Here is a 17466-nt window from a genome sequence, read left to right on the forward strand (position 1 = left end):
AGTCAGAGAGGGTTTGAGAATCACACTTTTCAAGAGATGTGGGAAATCTACAGCCAGTACCAAGCCCATAAGGATAGACCAGAGCAATTCAGTGATGAGCCGAGGGAGATAATACAGAAGTCATGCAGTTCTGTGAGGCGGTGGTTAAACACAGCAGTCACCCACATCACAAGCGTGCAGATGAAGAGGTTCAGGAAGTATATCACTGACAAAGAGCGAGTAAGTGTTTATGTGATTATTTATTTGTTTGTCATGAAACAGTAAGAGTAGCTTAGTAAATGAAAATTCTGATGAAATAACTGATATTTTAAACACTTAGGCTAAATGTGTCTGTTTGCTTTTGGTAATTAAAAACATCTAGAAAGTCCCTTTTCATTTGTTGTCCAGCAGCCACAGGCAAGCCCCTTCATGTGTGGTCCTTCGTCATTGCCAGATGATGACGACGACGATGACACTGAACTGTTAGCTGCATGCCAGGCTGTGGAAGGCAAGTGAGATACAGAGTTAACAGACAATAAGCCATTAAAGGAAAAAAAAATCATAATACAAAAAAGGAAGGAAACGACAGTCATACATGTTCGTCTGTTTCCCAAATGTAATATAAATGAGATTTTTATACACTGTAAATCATCCACACACATTTTAAATACGAGAAATTACTTCTACTTCAATGAACATATCAATGACTGTTTCACATATGAACTTTATAGTTATTGCATGCTACTTAGTGTAATATTTCTGTTTATCAGTAAACTGCATTTAGGCTCCTACACAGCCTGAGGCCTCTGTCAGGACCAAAAAGCGTGAGGCCCACGTCCGAACTGAGCAGCCTGAGGCCCCTGTTCGGGCAGAACAGACAGAGGCCCCTGTCCAGCCCAAGCAGCATGTGTCCACTAGCCAGCCTAGCGAGCCCCCATCCACAACCGTGACTCCCCTGTAAGTGATATCCTCATATTCAAACAATGTAAATGAGAACAATTTGCTTTACATGATTTTTTTTAAATTTTATTTTAAACTTTGATGATAACCAAATGTTGTGTTGTTGCAGGTGGAGCTAGAGGGTTGGGTGCGTCTGTGGGAAAACCCCAATGGCATCCCAAATGTCGACATTTCCTGGCTCAAAGAGGACACAGAAAGAGGACTGTTCACCCCTGTACAAATCTATAAGGACAACACTGGTCTGTTCAAGAGGCGACGGGTGATGAAGTCAGACCGCATGTGGTTTTACCCACCAGAACCTCCAGGCTGTGTTGGGGGTGCTCTGCTAACTCCACAGCTCTTTTCCCGGAGCTGTGTCTTTGTGTGGTGCCCTGTTGGAGTGTGGAGGTACTCTCTGAAGTGTCCTCGAGGTGATGAGTGTGTGGGCAGAGGGCGGAAAGTGCACCTCTACAAGTTTGGCTACCATTCACGGGTACAACTCACTTCCCCTGTGTTAGATTTATTACATTACAGTAGACGATTTATTACTATGTATGTAAACATGCAGGAAAAAAGAACACAGAAAGTCATTGGCCTATGTTCATTTTTTCCCCATATGTACTTTAGGTATGTCACACCTGTGATGTGTCCAGCTGGTACACAGCGCTCACTGATGTCCTGTGCTGCGGACCATGCACAAAAGCAGCAAGGAGCGGAGAAGGTGGCACCGTTGGTTGTTGGCTTGCATGGGATCCCGCTAATTTATCTCAACTTAGCGAGGCGCATCAAGCTGTGTTCCCTGCCATCCTCACCAGCAAGTGAGTAATATACTGAACATAATGTGTGCATTTAACAAATTTCGAAAAAAGAAGCTACTCAAATCATCCTCAACATATTTGTGACTCTACTTATGTGTGGATAGGAATGTTGTGCGCCTTCTGAGGGACCGGACTGAAGGGAACACTATGGTCAAGGTGTGGCAGCAGATACAGGAGAACCACGTTGAGGAGTACCTTCAACGTAAGGACATGTGCACCACGCTCCTTATGACCGTAGCGCAACCCGGAGGGATTGTCTCTGCGTTTAGGCACACGTTCCAGGCTCCACCTCCTCCAAGGGAGCTTCCCTCTGCTCGGCTCTTGCGACACGCCTTCCTGCTGGCAGAGGCCAACAATGTGCAGGATTACCGGAGCCAGATCCTGTCCACTTTTGGCACTGTGCTGAAAATGGATTCGACCAAGAAAGTATGTAAATGTAAAAAGCATGATTTGTGATTCAGTTTAAAACACATTTTTACACTGTTGCTAAATAATGAAGACAACCCACGTGTCAATAGAATTTAATCACATTATGCAAACTTGTCATATTTTTTAGGTGGTGAAGAAGCTGTCTGGGGAGGGTCAAGGCTCCGCTGAGTGTTCACCAGCATCGGAAACGAGCACTCCCAAATAGTTTAGTTTGTGCTGACCTGTGAGGAGTCCACTAAGTAGCTGGAACCGATGTGCCGTGGAATCGTGGAAAGATTCCGACTAGCCAATCAGCCTGTGCCCAAAATCTTGTATGTGGACCGTGGGTGTTGCCGTGCGCAGGGCCCGACAGGGGTGGAGACTTTGTTCCAGCCATGGATGGACAATGGGATGGTTGTGCGTCTGGACATCTTCCACTGGATCCACCGGTTTGACGCAGCCATACGCACAGAGTCTCACTCCAAGTACGCTTTTTTCAAGTCTGCTGTAGCTGGGGCCGTGCTGGCCTACAACCGCACTGACCTGGAGCTGCTCATCAAGGCCGTCAGAGCCAAGGATCCGACAACGCTGAAGTCTGTCTCAGATGAGGATGTTGTCCGCCACTACATTTCCAGGGAGCAGCTCAAACACCATGTGCGGAGGGTCACACTCGGGGCTCAGGAAACATTCCGGCTCATCCAGCAGGCTATTCAAGATCATATGCAAAAAAAAAGTTGATAGAGATAGTGTAGCAAACAAGGTGAACATAACACTGTATGTATGTATGTGTATTCACAGAGGCCATTAATGAGATGTGGGCAGGTCAGCAGCAACACCTGGAGTGCATCCAGGATCCACCAGACATGAACATGTACAGGGTGGCGCACACCACAACCATCAACAATGTGGATGTGCCGTACTACAAATGTCGTGGAAGCAACAGCCTGGAAGGATTCCACAAATCTCTGCCTCACATGATTCCAGGTACACAAGAGTAGTCTGTATACTTAACAACAAATTAAACCTGTGACCCTGTCATTATTCTAATGTGATGTTCAACTAAAAAAAACACACAGAAAGTGTTTATTGGACTCCCAGTAGAGCTGGTTTACACGGTGAGTTTAATTTGCTCCCCTCAAGGCAGACTTTCTACCATCCTAGAGGTGACACTAACAGATATGGGAGGTATTTTCTTCCACCATAATTTGGTGGGGGAAAAAAACTAATTGGGACTGTGACTTTGGATGTGGTACATTGCCCCCCGTCTTTCTTTCATTCTTGCTGCTTCTTCTGATGGTTCTGGTGGAAATGACAACAGTGATGTTGCTGTTAACTGTGTACTTCTGTTTATGTGTTTAAGGATGTAAACCTATAGTCTATAAGTTTAAGTATGTCTTAAACTTACTTAGTATGTCTAAGGAAAGACAAACATGAGGTAGTGTCTCAGTAAGGAGTCAGGCCACCACAAGCCTCTAAAGCAGCTTCTGAGCTCCTTGCCAAGTCTGTGAAACTTAATATAATTTGGTCTTATGAGGATGGTGGTGGAGAGCATTGTCTTACACGTAGATGCAGTCTTCCATGTGAGTCCTGGTGTAAAACAACAATTCAGTTAAAAAAAGTTATCTGTTAGGAACTTCATTTGTGCACAGTCTCAATGTGTGTACCATTCACATTGGCAGAAACACAGCACAGTATAACATACTAATGTATTTGTGTTCCTTTTAGTTTAGTCCTTCTCTTGTAAAAACTGATAATTTGCTGCTCATTGTAATGATTTTGTTTAATGGATTGCGATGGATGTTAGATAGTGCCCCAAAACAGGCTGATATTTTGAAGCTTATTACACATTCAATGAAACATCACAGCTGTTCGGAGAGACTGTGGAGGAGAATTTCCAGGCCCCTGCTGATGTCCCTTCTAATGAGCTGCTCGGGTTGGGTACCTGTTTAGCCAGAGCACGGGTGAATCTGCACCCTTCTCTCGTTAGGACATTGTCAGTGATGGACTTGGTCCAGAGGAAGAGGTGGTTCAGCCTGGGCAGCCTGATCCAGATCCAGAGGCAGACGAGGCATACCAGAGCGATGCGGAGGCACGTGACGATGTGCTTGATGCCGTCCTGTCCCACATTACGCTCACCAGCAATGAAACCTCCAGTGTTCTTTCTCCGGCCTTTGTGAGTAACTGTGTGTGTCTGCTAAAATGAAATACAAGTTGGTGGACAATATGCACATTTGAACTTACAACATTTGTGTGACAATCTTTTAACAGGAGGATGCCTGCAGTCCAAACCCTCTTCCTGGCTTTCAAAAGTTGGAAAAGTTCTGCTCTGTGCTGGTGGAGATTGGCCTTACAGAGGATAAGCTGTCACTTACCACTGAGCAGAGGAACAAGGTCATTGAAGTCTAGAATGCAGTGGAGGAGCATGACAAGCAGCCTCAGCGGTTCAACCAGCTGTACAGAACCCACTGGGGCAACACCCTCTACTGAAAAAAGGGATGATCTTGTTGATGCTGCTGTGATACAGAGGGTAAAGATGGCCATCCATAATGCCTGCCCCCTCATCGCTGCCCATAATGCCTTCAACCTCCACGCGGCCCATAATGCCGGCTAGTCAAGCAGCCTCAGGGATTGCTGGTCCACCTACATCAGTCACTCCAACTCTCCCCAGAGTACCCACTACTCAAGTGAAGGAATACCCTGCAGAAGTAGGAAAGAACTGTCACAGGTGCACAATCTTCCTGTCTGTACACTCTGTGGCCAACCAACCCAGGGACATAAAAAGTACAAAAGAAAGACTTTCTGCCCAGTAAAAATGATGTCAACATCCAAGGGTCTGGACAGCAGAGTGTATGGCAGCTACGAACACTTCACCTCGGTAGTTGACCAGTTGGAATAAATAGTTTGTAGTTTGTAAGAAATATGTAAATATTTTACAGTTGCATTGTACAAATTGTAAATAGTTTTTTCATTTTCATTAGATTTCACTCTTAAATCATGTTCAGTGATACATTTTAAATTGTCTTAACTGTAGTTTTGTGGTGTTAGTAAAGTATTTTATGTGAAATTATTTTATCTGTAAATAATAGTATCTCATTGAACAAATTCAGAAACACAATCACTCAATTGTAAATATTTCTTATTTTCATGTACATATTGTAAATTGTAAAGTCTTAATTTGTTTGGCATTTCATTCTTTAACATGTTCATTGACAATTTGTCAACGCTGTAGTGTAGTAGTAGTTGTAGTTGTAGTGTGTTTTTTTCCCACATGTTCTGCATTTCATGCACTTTATTCAACTGCTACAGTGAGTTGTGGAATATTAATGTATGCAACCATGGGGGTATTTTGGTTTATCAAAAAATAGGGACATGGATAGAGTGGCAGATAACTTGCATGTAAGGACAACAATATCAGACAATTTTGCACTTTTGTGATAAGAAATGTTAAAGTAGGTTTAACCAGCCTAGTCTTAAAGGAATTCAGTAAGATAGAAGTGACACATAGAAATAAATGGTATTCAGTAAAAATAATGGTAACAAAAGTATACCTTTTGATATTATAAGCTATGCTATTATGAGGCATAAAAGACACATGTATTGCAGCTGGTGACCAATATGCAGTGTGTGGAAAATGATGGAACTGTATTGTTAGATCCAGTTCCAGAATCATCTTGATTCACCTCATAAGGGCACTAAATGAAGAGCAAGTGTGGTCAGTACTTGTCAATTATAATATTATACTATTTGTATACAAATTATTTTATCAATATTCTTGTGCAACATTACAACTTTAAGACTTGGGGAGCCAGACACACTCCACAGTGCCATGGTCAAGCGGTGCTGAACCACTTGGGGGAGCCAAACACAATCCACAGTAATATTGTTTGACCCCTTGGGGGAGCCACCTACCTGCTTTAACCTCTGGGCCTATCACGTCCAGGGGAATTGCACTTCTGTATGTCCCAACCCCTGGCAACGTGCGTAGCCTACGGTGTAGGTACGTACGTAGACCCTACGCAGGAGTATTAATGGGCCTTAACCCTACCTGTTAGCACATCTGTACTAGTGCTGCGGAGCGGGCGTGTTACGGATACGTGGTGTCGTCATTGAAGCAGTGCACCTATTTTCATCACCTTCTTCATTCCTCTTTTTACCGCTGAAGGTACCACCTCCTAATGGTGCTTGCTACAGATATTGGGCGTTGAAACCATGGATAGGGCGCTATGAAATCCGTTGTAATTTTTGCCAGATACAGTTTTATTTTTTCTGTTTTCCATTTAAATCTTTCTGAACTCTGTGTTTTACAATTTAAACACATTTTGTCATCAGAGTGTGTGATGGTGAATAAAATTTCAACAATTCAATAAGAAAATACTACAAATTGAGACAATATGAATAAATTTGATGTATTGTGCAAATATGCATTTAGAAATTTACAATAAATGTACTCCAACAGTAGGATATTAATATAAAAACTGTCTATTTAATAGAGGACAATTCACTATAAATGCTGAACACTAGTGGTGTGCGGATCGATCCTAAAGTATTGATATTTCTGATAACAACGTTTCCTGCTCTAGGATCGATACTCATATAAAAGGATCGATATCTAAACTCAGTCATTTGGAGTGAGTGTGTGTTTTATTATAAGTATCTTACTGTCACCAGGATGGTCTAATTATAGGCTACTCGGTTGATAGGAACTACTTTTCCTTCTGCCTGTCAAAGTCAAGCTTGCGCTACGGCTCTGTGACGGAGCTTCTTTGAAGTGAGCCGCTGTAGCCCTTTACATTTCTCGCTATTGAATACTGACTATGGCTGACTGTAAAAACAGTCACATCTGGCTGTATTTTAGCTGTGAAGGTAATAATGATGCTGTGTGTGAAGTGTGTGCAAAGACAGTGAAATACTTTGGCAAAACTGCAAACTTCGCTAAACATCTGAGATTAAGTCAAAATAACATGATGATGTTATGAAGCAGCAGTTCTGAGCAGGATATTTTTATTATAATTAAAGAATATGACAGTAGTTTGATGTCTTGTCATTATGCAGCTATTATTTTTAATTGGTAAGGCTACAGCCTACTCCTTATTTCTCTCATAAATACAGAAACGGGAGGGGGAGGTCACATTAAAATAGAAATAAAACATGTAGAAAGTATGACTTGGTATTGGATCGGATAGGAATTAAGTGGTATTGCACATCACTACTAAACACATGGTATAAGTGCGTCTTGTTTACAAAGCCTGACTGGACATAACTTTAAAACGAAATATCTGACTCCTCCCACACAGCCACAAAGTCTACAATGAGTTCACTTGTTACATCTGCCAATGTGGTTTCACATCATTAGAATTTGTACAAGTGATTTGCTCTTGCTAGCGCGCCGTTTTTCGACAGCGCGTGTGTGTGTTGATAAGCCAGTGAGACCTGCCCTTGCTGAAACACAGACACACACATAACACACGTGTTATTTAGCACGAGCCCACGGAGCGTGAATCTAAAGAAGCGAAAACATGATGAAGCCAGATGAAGTCAAGACAGATGCAGACAGATGACGGCAGAAAGGATTAGGGCTGTCCCTGGATTTACATGGTCAAATAGTCGAATAGTCAAGTCCTGCCTATAGTTGACTGATAGTCGAATCATGTGTGTTTTTTTGTACGTGGCGATTGCGAGTGGGGGGTGGTGTTACACACGGTAGCTCCGCTTTAATCTTGAGAAACTGCAGAGCTGCAGTCTCTTTTCTTACACTGTAAATTTCCAGCTAAACTGAGGCGCTCTTTCTCTCTCTCGCCTGTCATTGACCGGTCTTGTGAAGAGTGTTACGTGCATTACTGCTGCCAACAACTGCATGCACGTCACGGTTCCTTGCGGGTGTATTTCAAGTAGCAGGCTATTTAAAAACACTATAATATTCTTTGTGTGGTTCATCAACGGTGATAAATTAAAGTTAAAGTCCCGTGAGGTTCACACAACTCGGCACAACACCAGTGAAGCTGGAGCTCCGTCTCTTCAGCAAGTGTTCCTCCACTGCAATTATACACATACACGCTACGGTTACACATGCGTACTGATGACCCAGGGTTAGGGTTACAATTTTGGATTTATTCACGCACTTCAAAAACATTTATTGAAAGTTTTATTCTATTTACATGTTTATTTACAGCATTAAATGCTGAAATGTATATTGTAATAAGCTGTATATTAACTTATTGGGAGAAAACTGGTAGTTCTATGTAAAATCAGACGTTGAGCACCCCCATATTGCCAAAATGGCATGATCCTTGTTACGCTGCAAAGCTTCGACTGTGAGATTGACAGTTGAATCAGGCTCAGGATTTTCCCAAATGGAAGGCTCTGTTGAGAACAAATGTTTTCAAAGTGGCGCTGAAGTTGCCTGTTTTCTGCTGGAAAAGTTATTAAGTTTGCCCAACTTCAGCAATGCGGATGAAAACTGTTGTTTGATAGCTTTAGCTAGAAGACAGGCTTAATCACAGAGACAAGTGGCGTGTTTCCCATCAATGTTGTAAAATATACAATTTCATGTAGTTATTATCCAACGCTGTGTTTTGACTTTGCTACGTGGACAGAAATGTGTCGGTTATGTTTGTGAGACAATCAGCTGATCATATTATCGGCAATAAAAGGGTAATGGTAGCCTACAGCACGGAAACTCAGATCATCGAAATAACTTTTACTGCCCTGGTAGAACAAATATATAGTTAGATTGTAATTTCATATTCATTTAACCTATTATGCATCTATTTTGCTTATGGTGATTTCAATCACCCATTGACAACTTTAGCTACTAGTAAGAAATAACAGATGGGATCAAATTTGAAAAAGATTCGTGTATCTTCTACATAAAAATATTGATACATTGATACATATTAATTCTGAATATTTCAAACAGTTTTCATTCATTTTCCTGAAAATGTGCTTCTCTTCACCGCTGCAGTGCCCACACAGTCCCGCCTCCTGTCACTCATGGTGCTTCCTTCTCTTCTCATTCGCTCCATTTGAATTGTGTTTTTACCCTGCCAGAGTTTCGACAAGTTCCGCCCTACTGTGCTGTGATTGGCTAGTACTCCTCACTTGTGATGGGATGCTGGCAAAGGATACAAGCAAGCCCATATGAAAGTGATGCTACAGAGCAGTGCCAACGAAAGAGCAAAGCAGCTGCAGGATCGACACTCTGTCCTCTATAAAGAACCTGGAGAGGTTGCAGACGTCTCTCCCCTTTCAACATCACGTATTACGTGACGTCAAGTATTAAACAAGATGGCCCAATAAACTGTTGCTAATAAGATAGCCGTCCTGTTGTTTGCCTAACAGTTCTAAACTAAGCTAAGCCCCTCAGAGCTATCAGACCTTAGGAACCTCAGGCTGCAGAGTTTCAGTTGAGATGAAATACTTAAAGTAAATTAACTGATGCACTGATTAACTTCTGCTTAACACACAGTACTATTAACTTATACTTTGCGTTGATGCTTCATTTAATCCATGTAACTATAGCCTATAGCGCACAGACATTTATTAATGTCGCACATCGCGGTTACACTGTGATCAAGTTAAGACAATGTGATTATGATGGCGCTGTTTGCAAAGTGGAGGAAGAGAGAGAAAATAGAAAGGGACGAAGAAGAAAGTGTTCAAAGTATGAAATTATTTCACGCGAAAAGAAAACAACAACTCTCTAATGTTACAATCTGTCCACTGTAAAACAAAACTAAAGTAGCCTAATGCAACAACACGATGGAAATGCTTCAGCATCTGATCAGAAAGCACCCTGTCTAACATTAACCCCTTGACACCTGAATATTTTTACAATAAAAAAATTAAATAAAAATTTGGTGTGTTCATTTGCTTTCAAGTTGTTGTTAAATTACGTAAAGATTGTTAATTTGTCTATAGAACATAGAAAAGATATAAATTCAGGTATGACGTATGTATGATGTAAATTAGCGACAACAGGCATAAACGAGAAACCGGGGCTTGCAAAAGGTTCCTAGACACGTATCGAATATGCACAAACAGGTATCGGGGGAATCCATGCGCAATCTTGGCTGCAGTCTAAAAGGAAGAGATGTGATATGAATTTGCAACAATCGTAAACGTATTGATAAAACGTAAACCATGATTGATTGTTCAGTTGAAGGCTAGCCAAAGTAAGCTGCTTCTAAGCTGTAAATGTATAAATGTGCGTTTGTTGTTGTCCGCCTGGTTGGGCCGTGAGTTTGTATTGTAATGTCACAGTCATGAGTTACACAGCTGATCCAGTACGGGGGGCTTCTTATACGATTACTCGATGGATTGATGAAATAATGTGTAGAATACTTGATTACTAAAATAATTGTTAGCTGCAGCTCTACTTAACTTACAAAGATACGTTGATAAGATAATTCTGTAATTATATTCAGTGATTTAATCAATGTTGTGTCAATTTTACCAGTGGTATTGAAAATGGTATTGATATTTTTCAAGGTATTGTATCAAAGTTAGAAATTCCAGGTGATCTTCAACCAAGTCCTGTTGCTCTTGATTTAACCTTCCTTGTATATAATATAGTAATAATAGCCCGGGTGGTGAATAAAAATGAAAATGAAGCTAAATGAATCAATGTAATGTAATAAATGTAATGTAATGTTATGCACAACAGGCTCACTTACATAGAGAACCCTAGCAAGCCCAATGCCATATATGGTCAACACATACCTTTAAAAGTCCTTGGCTTAATGTATAATGACTTGGTGTTGCACATAAGAAAGATCAAGACTCTGGCAATGGCTCAGTAAACCAGGGTTGGATCCAAAAGCACAACTCACCAGACAGTTCAAGTGAAAATGTTCAGCTTTACTCATAGTCAGAGACAAGCAAGTGTCAATACCTATTTTTTATGGTCAATACCATATAATTTATTACACTGTACCTTTTGAATCTTTTAATAAAATCGCTCTTTACCCTGTTTGTTTTTCAACTAAGTTACATACTGTACCTTTATCTTAATATAATTTTTAGTGCAATGTAGGGTATTTTACCTGGTTACAAAGCTTTAAATTTACTTTACCTGTAATTTAAATTGTTCTATATTCTTGTGTATTGTCGTATGCTTTACTTCCTGTTTTGTTTTGAGATTGTCTGGTGTTTGTATGGAGCTTGGTTTCCTGTTGTCTGGTTATCCCAATTTGCTTCACCTGTTTACTCCCTCCCTGTATATAATGCTTAGTTCTGTTCAGTCCATTGTATGTGCAGTGTTCTTTATGTTTCCATTCTGTTTGGATTACCTGCTGAACCTTTTTAGATTTCTGCTGCATTCCTATAAGCCTGATTATTATTAGTTATTTTGTTTAAAGATCACTGGAGGCAGTGTATTTTGACATTTCTGATATTTCATATCTTTCTGAGTCATTTCCTTACAATGTTGATTATCCACTCCAAATCCAAATATTTATTGACAAATAAATGTTTGTGTTCAAAGTTGCTAAATTTGCTTTGTTGCTAAAACGGGGTGGTGACGTATGACCATAGTAATTCCACAAGTCATACTTCATCCTCCAAGCTTGGGCAGGCCACTGTCAAGACTTAAACAAAACAGCACCCCTCAGTAAGTCAGAGCATCAAACTGATAAACTTTGTTGTGAGCTAGTTAAACAATTTATCCAATATTTTACTTAGAATTTAGATATATTTCTCTGTGTCTGTCTGTCTGATGGCAGGTTTGTCGTTCTAGTAAAGTTAGCTACCTTAGTTGTAGTTAGTCAATTTTCTTAGGTTAGCTAACGGCAGACTATACTGGATGCAGCGTGTGGGAGAATTAGATAAACAAAAGCAAGACAAACGATCAAATTCCATAGCGAGTGGATAGCTACACACTGGAAGATGTCAGTCTTAGCAGGGCTCTATGGAGAGTAACCAAGGCAACAGCTTCTGTGCACTACACAGCTGTAGCCTAGTTAACTTAAGTTAAAATTATTAGACAGGTCTTCATCTAGTTTTGCGGGGATGCTCTGCCATGTGAATTCCCTCCTGTTGATGTCATGATAACTATTTAGTAAACAGTAATAGATTCTGGAAACTCACAAGCAGCGAGGATCAGTCTCTCTTCCTATTCTGGCACCTGCGCGCGTAGTGAGGCACACATCGCCAGATAGCTAAACACTCTTGATTAACTTGACTGAAGGTAGCACTAGATGGCTTCAATGACAAAGGAGCGTAAAGTTGGTTGTCAACGTGCACTTGTACGTCCGTTTATTGAAGACACGGCACTCAATGTGATCAAGTTGTTGAAGTGTAAAACTGCAAATAATACAAAAGTGACTATGAAATAATGTACGTAAATAATATGAAATACAATTAAATATGAGCAGAAAGAAATTCTATAAACATAGATGAAACAATCTACTCACAAACAAAGCTTTCCCAAGGTTAACACAGACAGATGGAGCAAGATGAAGTGAGGACTCGAAGCATGCTGTTCTCTAGCTTGTTTTCAGGAAAATGGCTGAACCGATCATGTGACTAACAATCAATGTGACTATTAACAGCCAATGAGAATGCACACATCTAAAATGACAAGAACAGGTGACATTTACTCAATGGCCAACAGGAGGTGCTACAAACACTTGAACAGAATGAATGCATGTAACATAACACTCCCCGCCTGGTATTGAACACAATACCACTATTAAAGACCAAACACCTGAGGGATATGTATGAGTCTATATAACCTTAGGGGGACATGAGCACCACCACCTCAGTGATAGGACGGAGCAAGGTCCTGAAGGTCCCTCCTTTGGTGACCTTGATCTCCAACTTCCTGACTTTACCATCACTTCCAGGGAAGGTTTTGGTGACCAAAGCCATGGGCCACTGGTTTCTCCCCACCTGAGTATCACGAAGAAGCACCAGGTCTCCTTCCTTGATGTTGGGATAGCTCTTCTGCCACTTAGAACGACTCTGGAGTGTAGAGAGATACTCGCGCCTCCACCTGTCCCAAAAGGTGTTGGCCTGGTGCTGAACTCTTCTCCATTGTTGGCGGTGTAGATCGGCAGTGACAAAGCACCCTGGAGGAGGAAGGGGACTGCAGACCTTCTGAGTAAGAATCATGGTTGGCGTAAGAAGAGATGGAGCATTCACATCCGTTGAGATGGTTGTCAGAGGTCTGGCGTTGATTATGGCAGACACCTCTGCCATGAGAGTAGACAGAACCTCATGGGTAAGATGAGAGGGTTTAATCTGGGACAGCATGGAATCCAAAATCCTCCAGGAGACCCCGATCATCCTCTCCCACACGCCACCCATGTGAGAGGAATGGGGCGGATTGAAGATCCATGTACAGCCTTCTTCGCTGAGGTAACTGGAGACGTTGGGCTCCTTGTCATGTTGTAGGATTGCTTTCAGCTCCTTGCAGGCTCCCTTGAAATTTGTGCCACAGTCGGAGCGGATAAGCTTTGTGGGACCCCGGATGGCGAGGAATCGACGCAGAGCATTTATGAAGCTTGATGTGTCCATGGCCTCGATGAGCTCTATATGAACTGCACGAACGCTGAGGCAGGTGAACATCACTGCCCACCTCTTGCTGTTGGCAGCGCCTCCACGGGTACGCCAAGTAGAGATACACAAAGGGCCAAATACATCAACGCCCACGTTGGTGAAAGGCGGCTCCTTGCTTAGTCGATCTGCAGGGAGGTCAGCCATCTTTTGCTCGGCTGTCTTACCTCGGAGCTTGTTACATGTGATGCACTTGTGAAGATGTCTCGTGATGCACCTCTTGTCTCCAACAACCCAAATGCCATCTGAGCGTATAGTTCCTTCTGTGAAGACACGGCCTTGGTGCTTGACTCTCTCATGGTAGTAGTTGATGAGCAGGGAGCCGATGTGGCTGCGACCGGGGACGATGAGAGGGTGCTTCTCCTCTGCTGTGAGAGTTGAGTGATGAAGCCGGCCCCCAATTCTCAGGAGTCCGTTACCATCGAGGACAGGATCCAATTTCCTCAATGGGCTGTTATTCGGGATGTCCATCCCTTGCTTCAGACAAGCCATCTCAGTCTGATATGCTGTGGTCTGGGCACATCCAATGATGACTTGTTTGGCTTTCAACAGGTTGTCAGGTGCGTGGCCTTTCAAACATTGATGCCAGCCTTTACATTCTGCGTTTTGCTTTGTAGTCTTCACTCTGATGGTCTCAGCAATATGGATCAGAGTGGCTATGGCTCTGACAAGAGACTGCCATGTCGAGAACCTTTCAAATCGCTGAGAGCCCAGGTTTGTTTTGGTGCATGCTGTGAGGTGAGATCGAATTTCTGAGTCAAACTCTGGGTCTACGAGGTTGTAAGATGTTTCCACAGGAGTGTCTTTCGCAGCTAGCAGCAGGAACTTGGGCCCAGTGAGCCAGGTGTTTGGGAGCAGTGCGGCGGGTACAGACCTGGTTGCTACATCTGCTGGATTCTGGTTGGTGGGTACGTAGTGCCACTGTTCAGGGCTTGAGAACTTCCTGATGCGTTCCACTCTGTTACTGACATACACATAGAACCTGCGGGTAACATTGTGAATGTAACCCAGCACGACCTTGCTGTCAGTGTAAAACCTCATGTCGTCAAGCTTAACATTCAATTCTCCGGACACCAGTTCTGCGATCTCGACTGCTAAGACTGCAGCTCCTAGTTCGAGCCGTGGGACTGTATGAACTGAGATGGGGGCCAGTCTGGCCTTCCCCATGATGAATCCTACGTGGGACATGCCTCTGTCATCAAACACCTTCAGGTAGGCAACTGCAGCAATAGCTTTCACAGAAGCATCTGAAAAGACGTGCAGCTCCACACGCTGAGCGTTAGAGACAGATGTTCCAGTATAGCAACGAGGAGTCTCAAAGTGTCCGAGGGCTTGTAGTGAATCTCTCCAAGCAATCCACTCTGCTTCCTTTTCTGCTGGGAGGGGCTCGTCCCAGTCAGCAGTATTGTGGGTAAGTTCTCTCAGCAAGAACTTTCCTTGTATGGAGATTGGTGCCACTAGGCCAAGTGGATCAAACAAACTGTTCACAGTAGCCAGCACACCTCTACGTGTAAAGGGCTTTTTGGTGCTGGCAACCTGGAAGGTGAACGTATCGTTGCTAAGGTCCCAGTTCAATCCTAGACTGCGCTGCACTGGAGGAGAGTCAGTGTCTAAGTTAAGGTCTTTCAAGTCTTTGGCGTACTCAGAGGATGGAAATGACCACATGACTGCTGAACAGTTGGATGCAATCTTGTGGAGGTGTAAGTTGGACATAGCAAGCATGCCTCGTGCTGCTTTGAGTAGGTTGATAGCTTCAGTTACAGAGGGCAGAGATGTGAGGCCATCGTCCACATAGAACTCTCTATGGATGAACTCCTTAGCTGCATGGCCAAACTCCTCGTCTCCATGTAGTGCTGCTCGTCTGAGGCCGGAGGTTGCTACCGCTGGAGAGGGGCTGTTGCCAAATACATGGACCCGCATTCGGTTTTTCGACAACCTCATCCGTAGGGTCACTGTTCTTAAACCATAAGAATAGGAGGAAATTTCTGTGGTCTTCTCTCACTATGAAGCTATGGAACATTTGCTCAATGTCCGCAGTACCAGCAATCTGTTCGCGGCGGAAACGTATCAGAACCCCCAGCAATCCTTTGTTCAGGTCTGGTCCGGTCAGCAACACATCATTGAGAGACACTCCAAGATGTTTGGCGCTAGAGTCGAACACGACTCTGATCTGACCTGGCTTGTGGGGGTGGTACACTCCAAATGTGGGGAGGTACCAGCACTCTTCTCCCTCTGTCAATGTTGGAGCCAGCTCTGCATGATCTTGGTCAAAGATCCGTTGCATGAATGTGATGAAGTGTTGCTTCATCTCAGCTTTTCTTTCAAGAGTACGACAAAGAGAGTCAAAGCGACTAAGAGCTTGCTCTCTGTTGTTGGGTAGACGTGATCTTGACGTGCGGAAGGGGAGTGGGGCTACCCAGCTGTTTCCTTCATCAATGAACATCTCCTTATCCAGTAGCTCAATGAACTGCTTGTCTTCGATAGAGGAGGCGATCTTGTTGTCATCCTCTGTGCGTTGGAAGATCTTACTCCCCAAAGAGTTGTCTTCAGTGCATGAAGCTAGCACACAAGCGAGCCGTGGGCTTTGCTGGTTGTGGGTACTGCGAGACACTTGGCCGTTCACAGGGAGCTTCTCTTTCAGAGTGAGATGATTCAGGCAGGGTGTGAAGTGAGAGTGGCGCCCGTTCTCGAGAATGTGAGTGCGGAACACACTTGCTTCTTTTGGTTTGTGAGCCGCACCCAGACAGGCTTCACCGATGATGACCCAAGCGTTGGGCATACGGGGCGTTATTAGGTCCGTTGCGCTGGTCTCTCACCTTGTGGACCTGTAGGACATCACGCCCAAGGAGTAGTAGGATCTTGGCCTCTGGGTCGAGTGGAGGTATGTGCTTCGCAATGGAGTTAAGGTGAGTGTGATACTTCGCCACTTCCGGAGTTGGTATCTCTGACCTGTCTTCAGGGATGTAGTTGCACTCTATGAGGGTCGGAAGGTTTATGCTGAGACTTCCATCCAAAGGGCGTGCAACAAAGCTCGTGGCTCTCCTTCCAGACATCTCAGTAAGACCGGCACAAGTCCGGAGTGTGTAGAGCGCATCTGTACCTTTAAGGCCAAAGAGGTCAAAGAACTCCGATTTGGCAAGTGACCAGTTACTCTGGTCATCGAGAATAGCGTAGAGTCTCACTGACCTATCTGGTTGTCCATTAGGGTGCACTGTGATGAGGCAGATTTTAGAACAGGAGCGTGGTCTGTTATCTCCGCAGACCTCTGTACACTTAGAGTTCACAGTAGGAGATGACTCATCCTTTTCCTCCCCGCCGTTCTCTGACTCAGGGGTCCGTCTATCCCATGGTGCTGGTCCAGGGTGAAGAGCCGCTATGTGCCTGTCACTGCTGCACTCTTTGCACTGAACTGCGATTTTACACTCTTTAGCGAGATGCTTGCTTGAGGAACAACATCTAAAACATATGCCAGCTTCTTTAAGAAACGCCTTGCGTTCATCAATGGTTTTGGCTCTAAAGCCCCTACAGTGTTTAAGGGGGTGAGGCTTTCTGTGGATAGGGCATTGGCTATCAACATCTGACCTAGGGCTGGGAGTCTCTGTGGTGTCAGAGTCAGACGTAGGAGAGACCTCTGTCTTGTGCGAGGAGATATAGTTTCTGGAGCTACTAATCTTCTTTACGGCGTTGTCTGCCTTCATTGTTGTAGCTGCTGAAGAGACAGGGAGAAACTTGGGCCGTTACGGATGTAAGCTTCTCTGCAGACGAAGTC

At 43.4% G+C, this 17466-nt stretch overlaps 1 protein-coding gene across 1 annotated transcript; it reads left to right on the forward strand.

The window, feature by feature from the left end:
- The first annotated feature begins 753 nt into the window (after positions 1-753).
- On the forward strand, positions 754-4849 carry LOC119916884. Its single transcript, XM_038736848.1, has 7 exons — positions 754-936; positions 1049-1411; positions 1546-1736; positions 1841-2162; positions 2293-3128; positions 4132-4317; positions 4413-4849. Exons 2-5 carry the CDS (start codon positions 1202-1204, stop codon positions 2368-2370), a joined length of 801 nt encoding a protein of 266 aa, XP_038592776.1. The 5' UTR covers positions 754-936; positions 1049-1201; the 3' UTR covers positions 2371-3128; positions 4132-4317; positions 4413-4849.
- The last annotated feature ends 12617 nt before the right edge of the window (positions 4850-17466 follow it).

Source organism: Micropterus salmoides, unplaced genomic scaffold, assembly GCF_014851395.1.
Source record: "Micropterus salmoides isolate LMB-PRFRI ecotype aquatic unplaced genomic scaffold, ASM1485139v1 Ms_hic_scaffold_22, whole genome shotgun sequence".
NCBI lineage: Eukaryota > Metazoa > Chordata > Actinopteri > Centrarchiformes > Centrarchidae > Micropterus > Micropterus salmoides.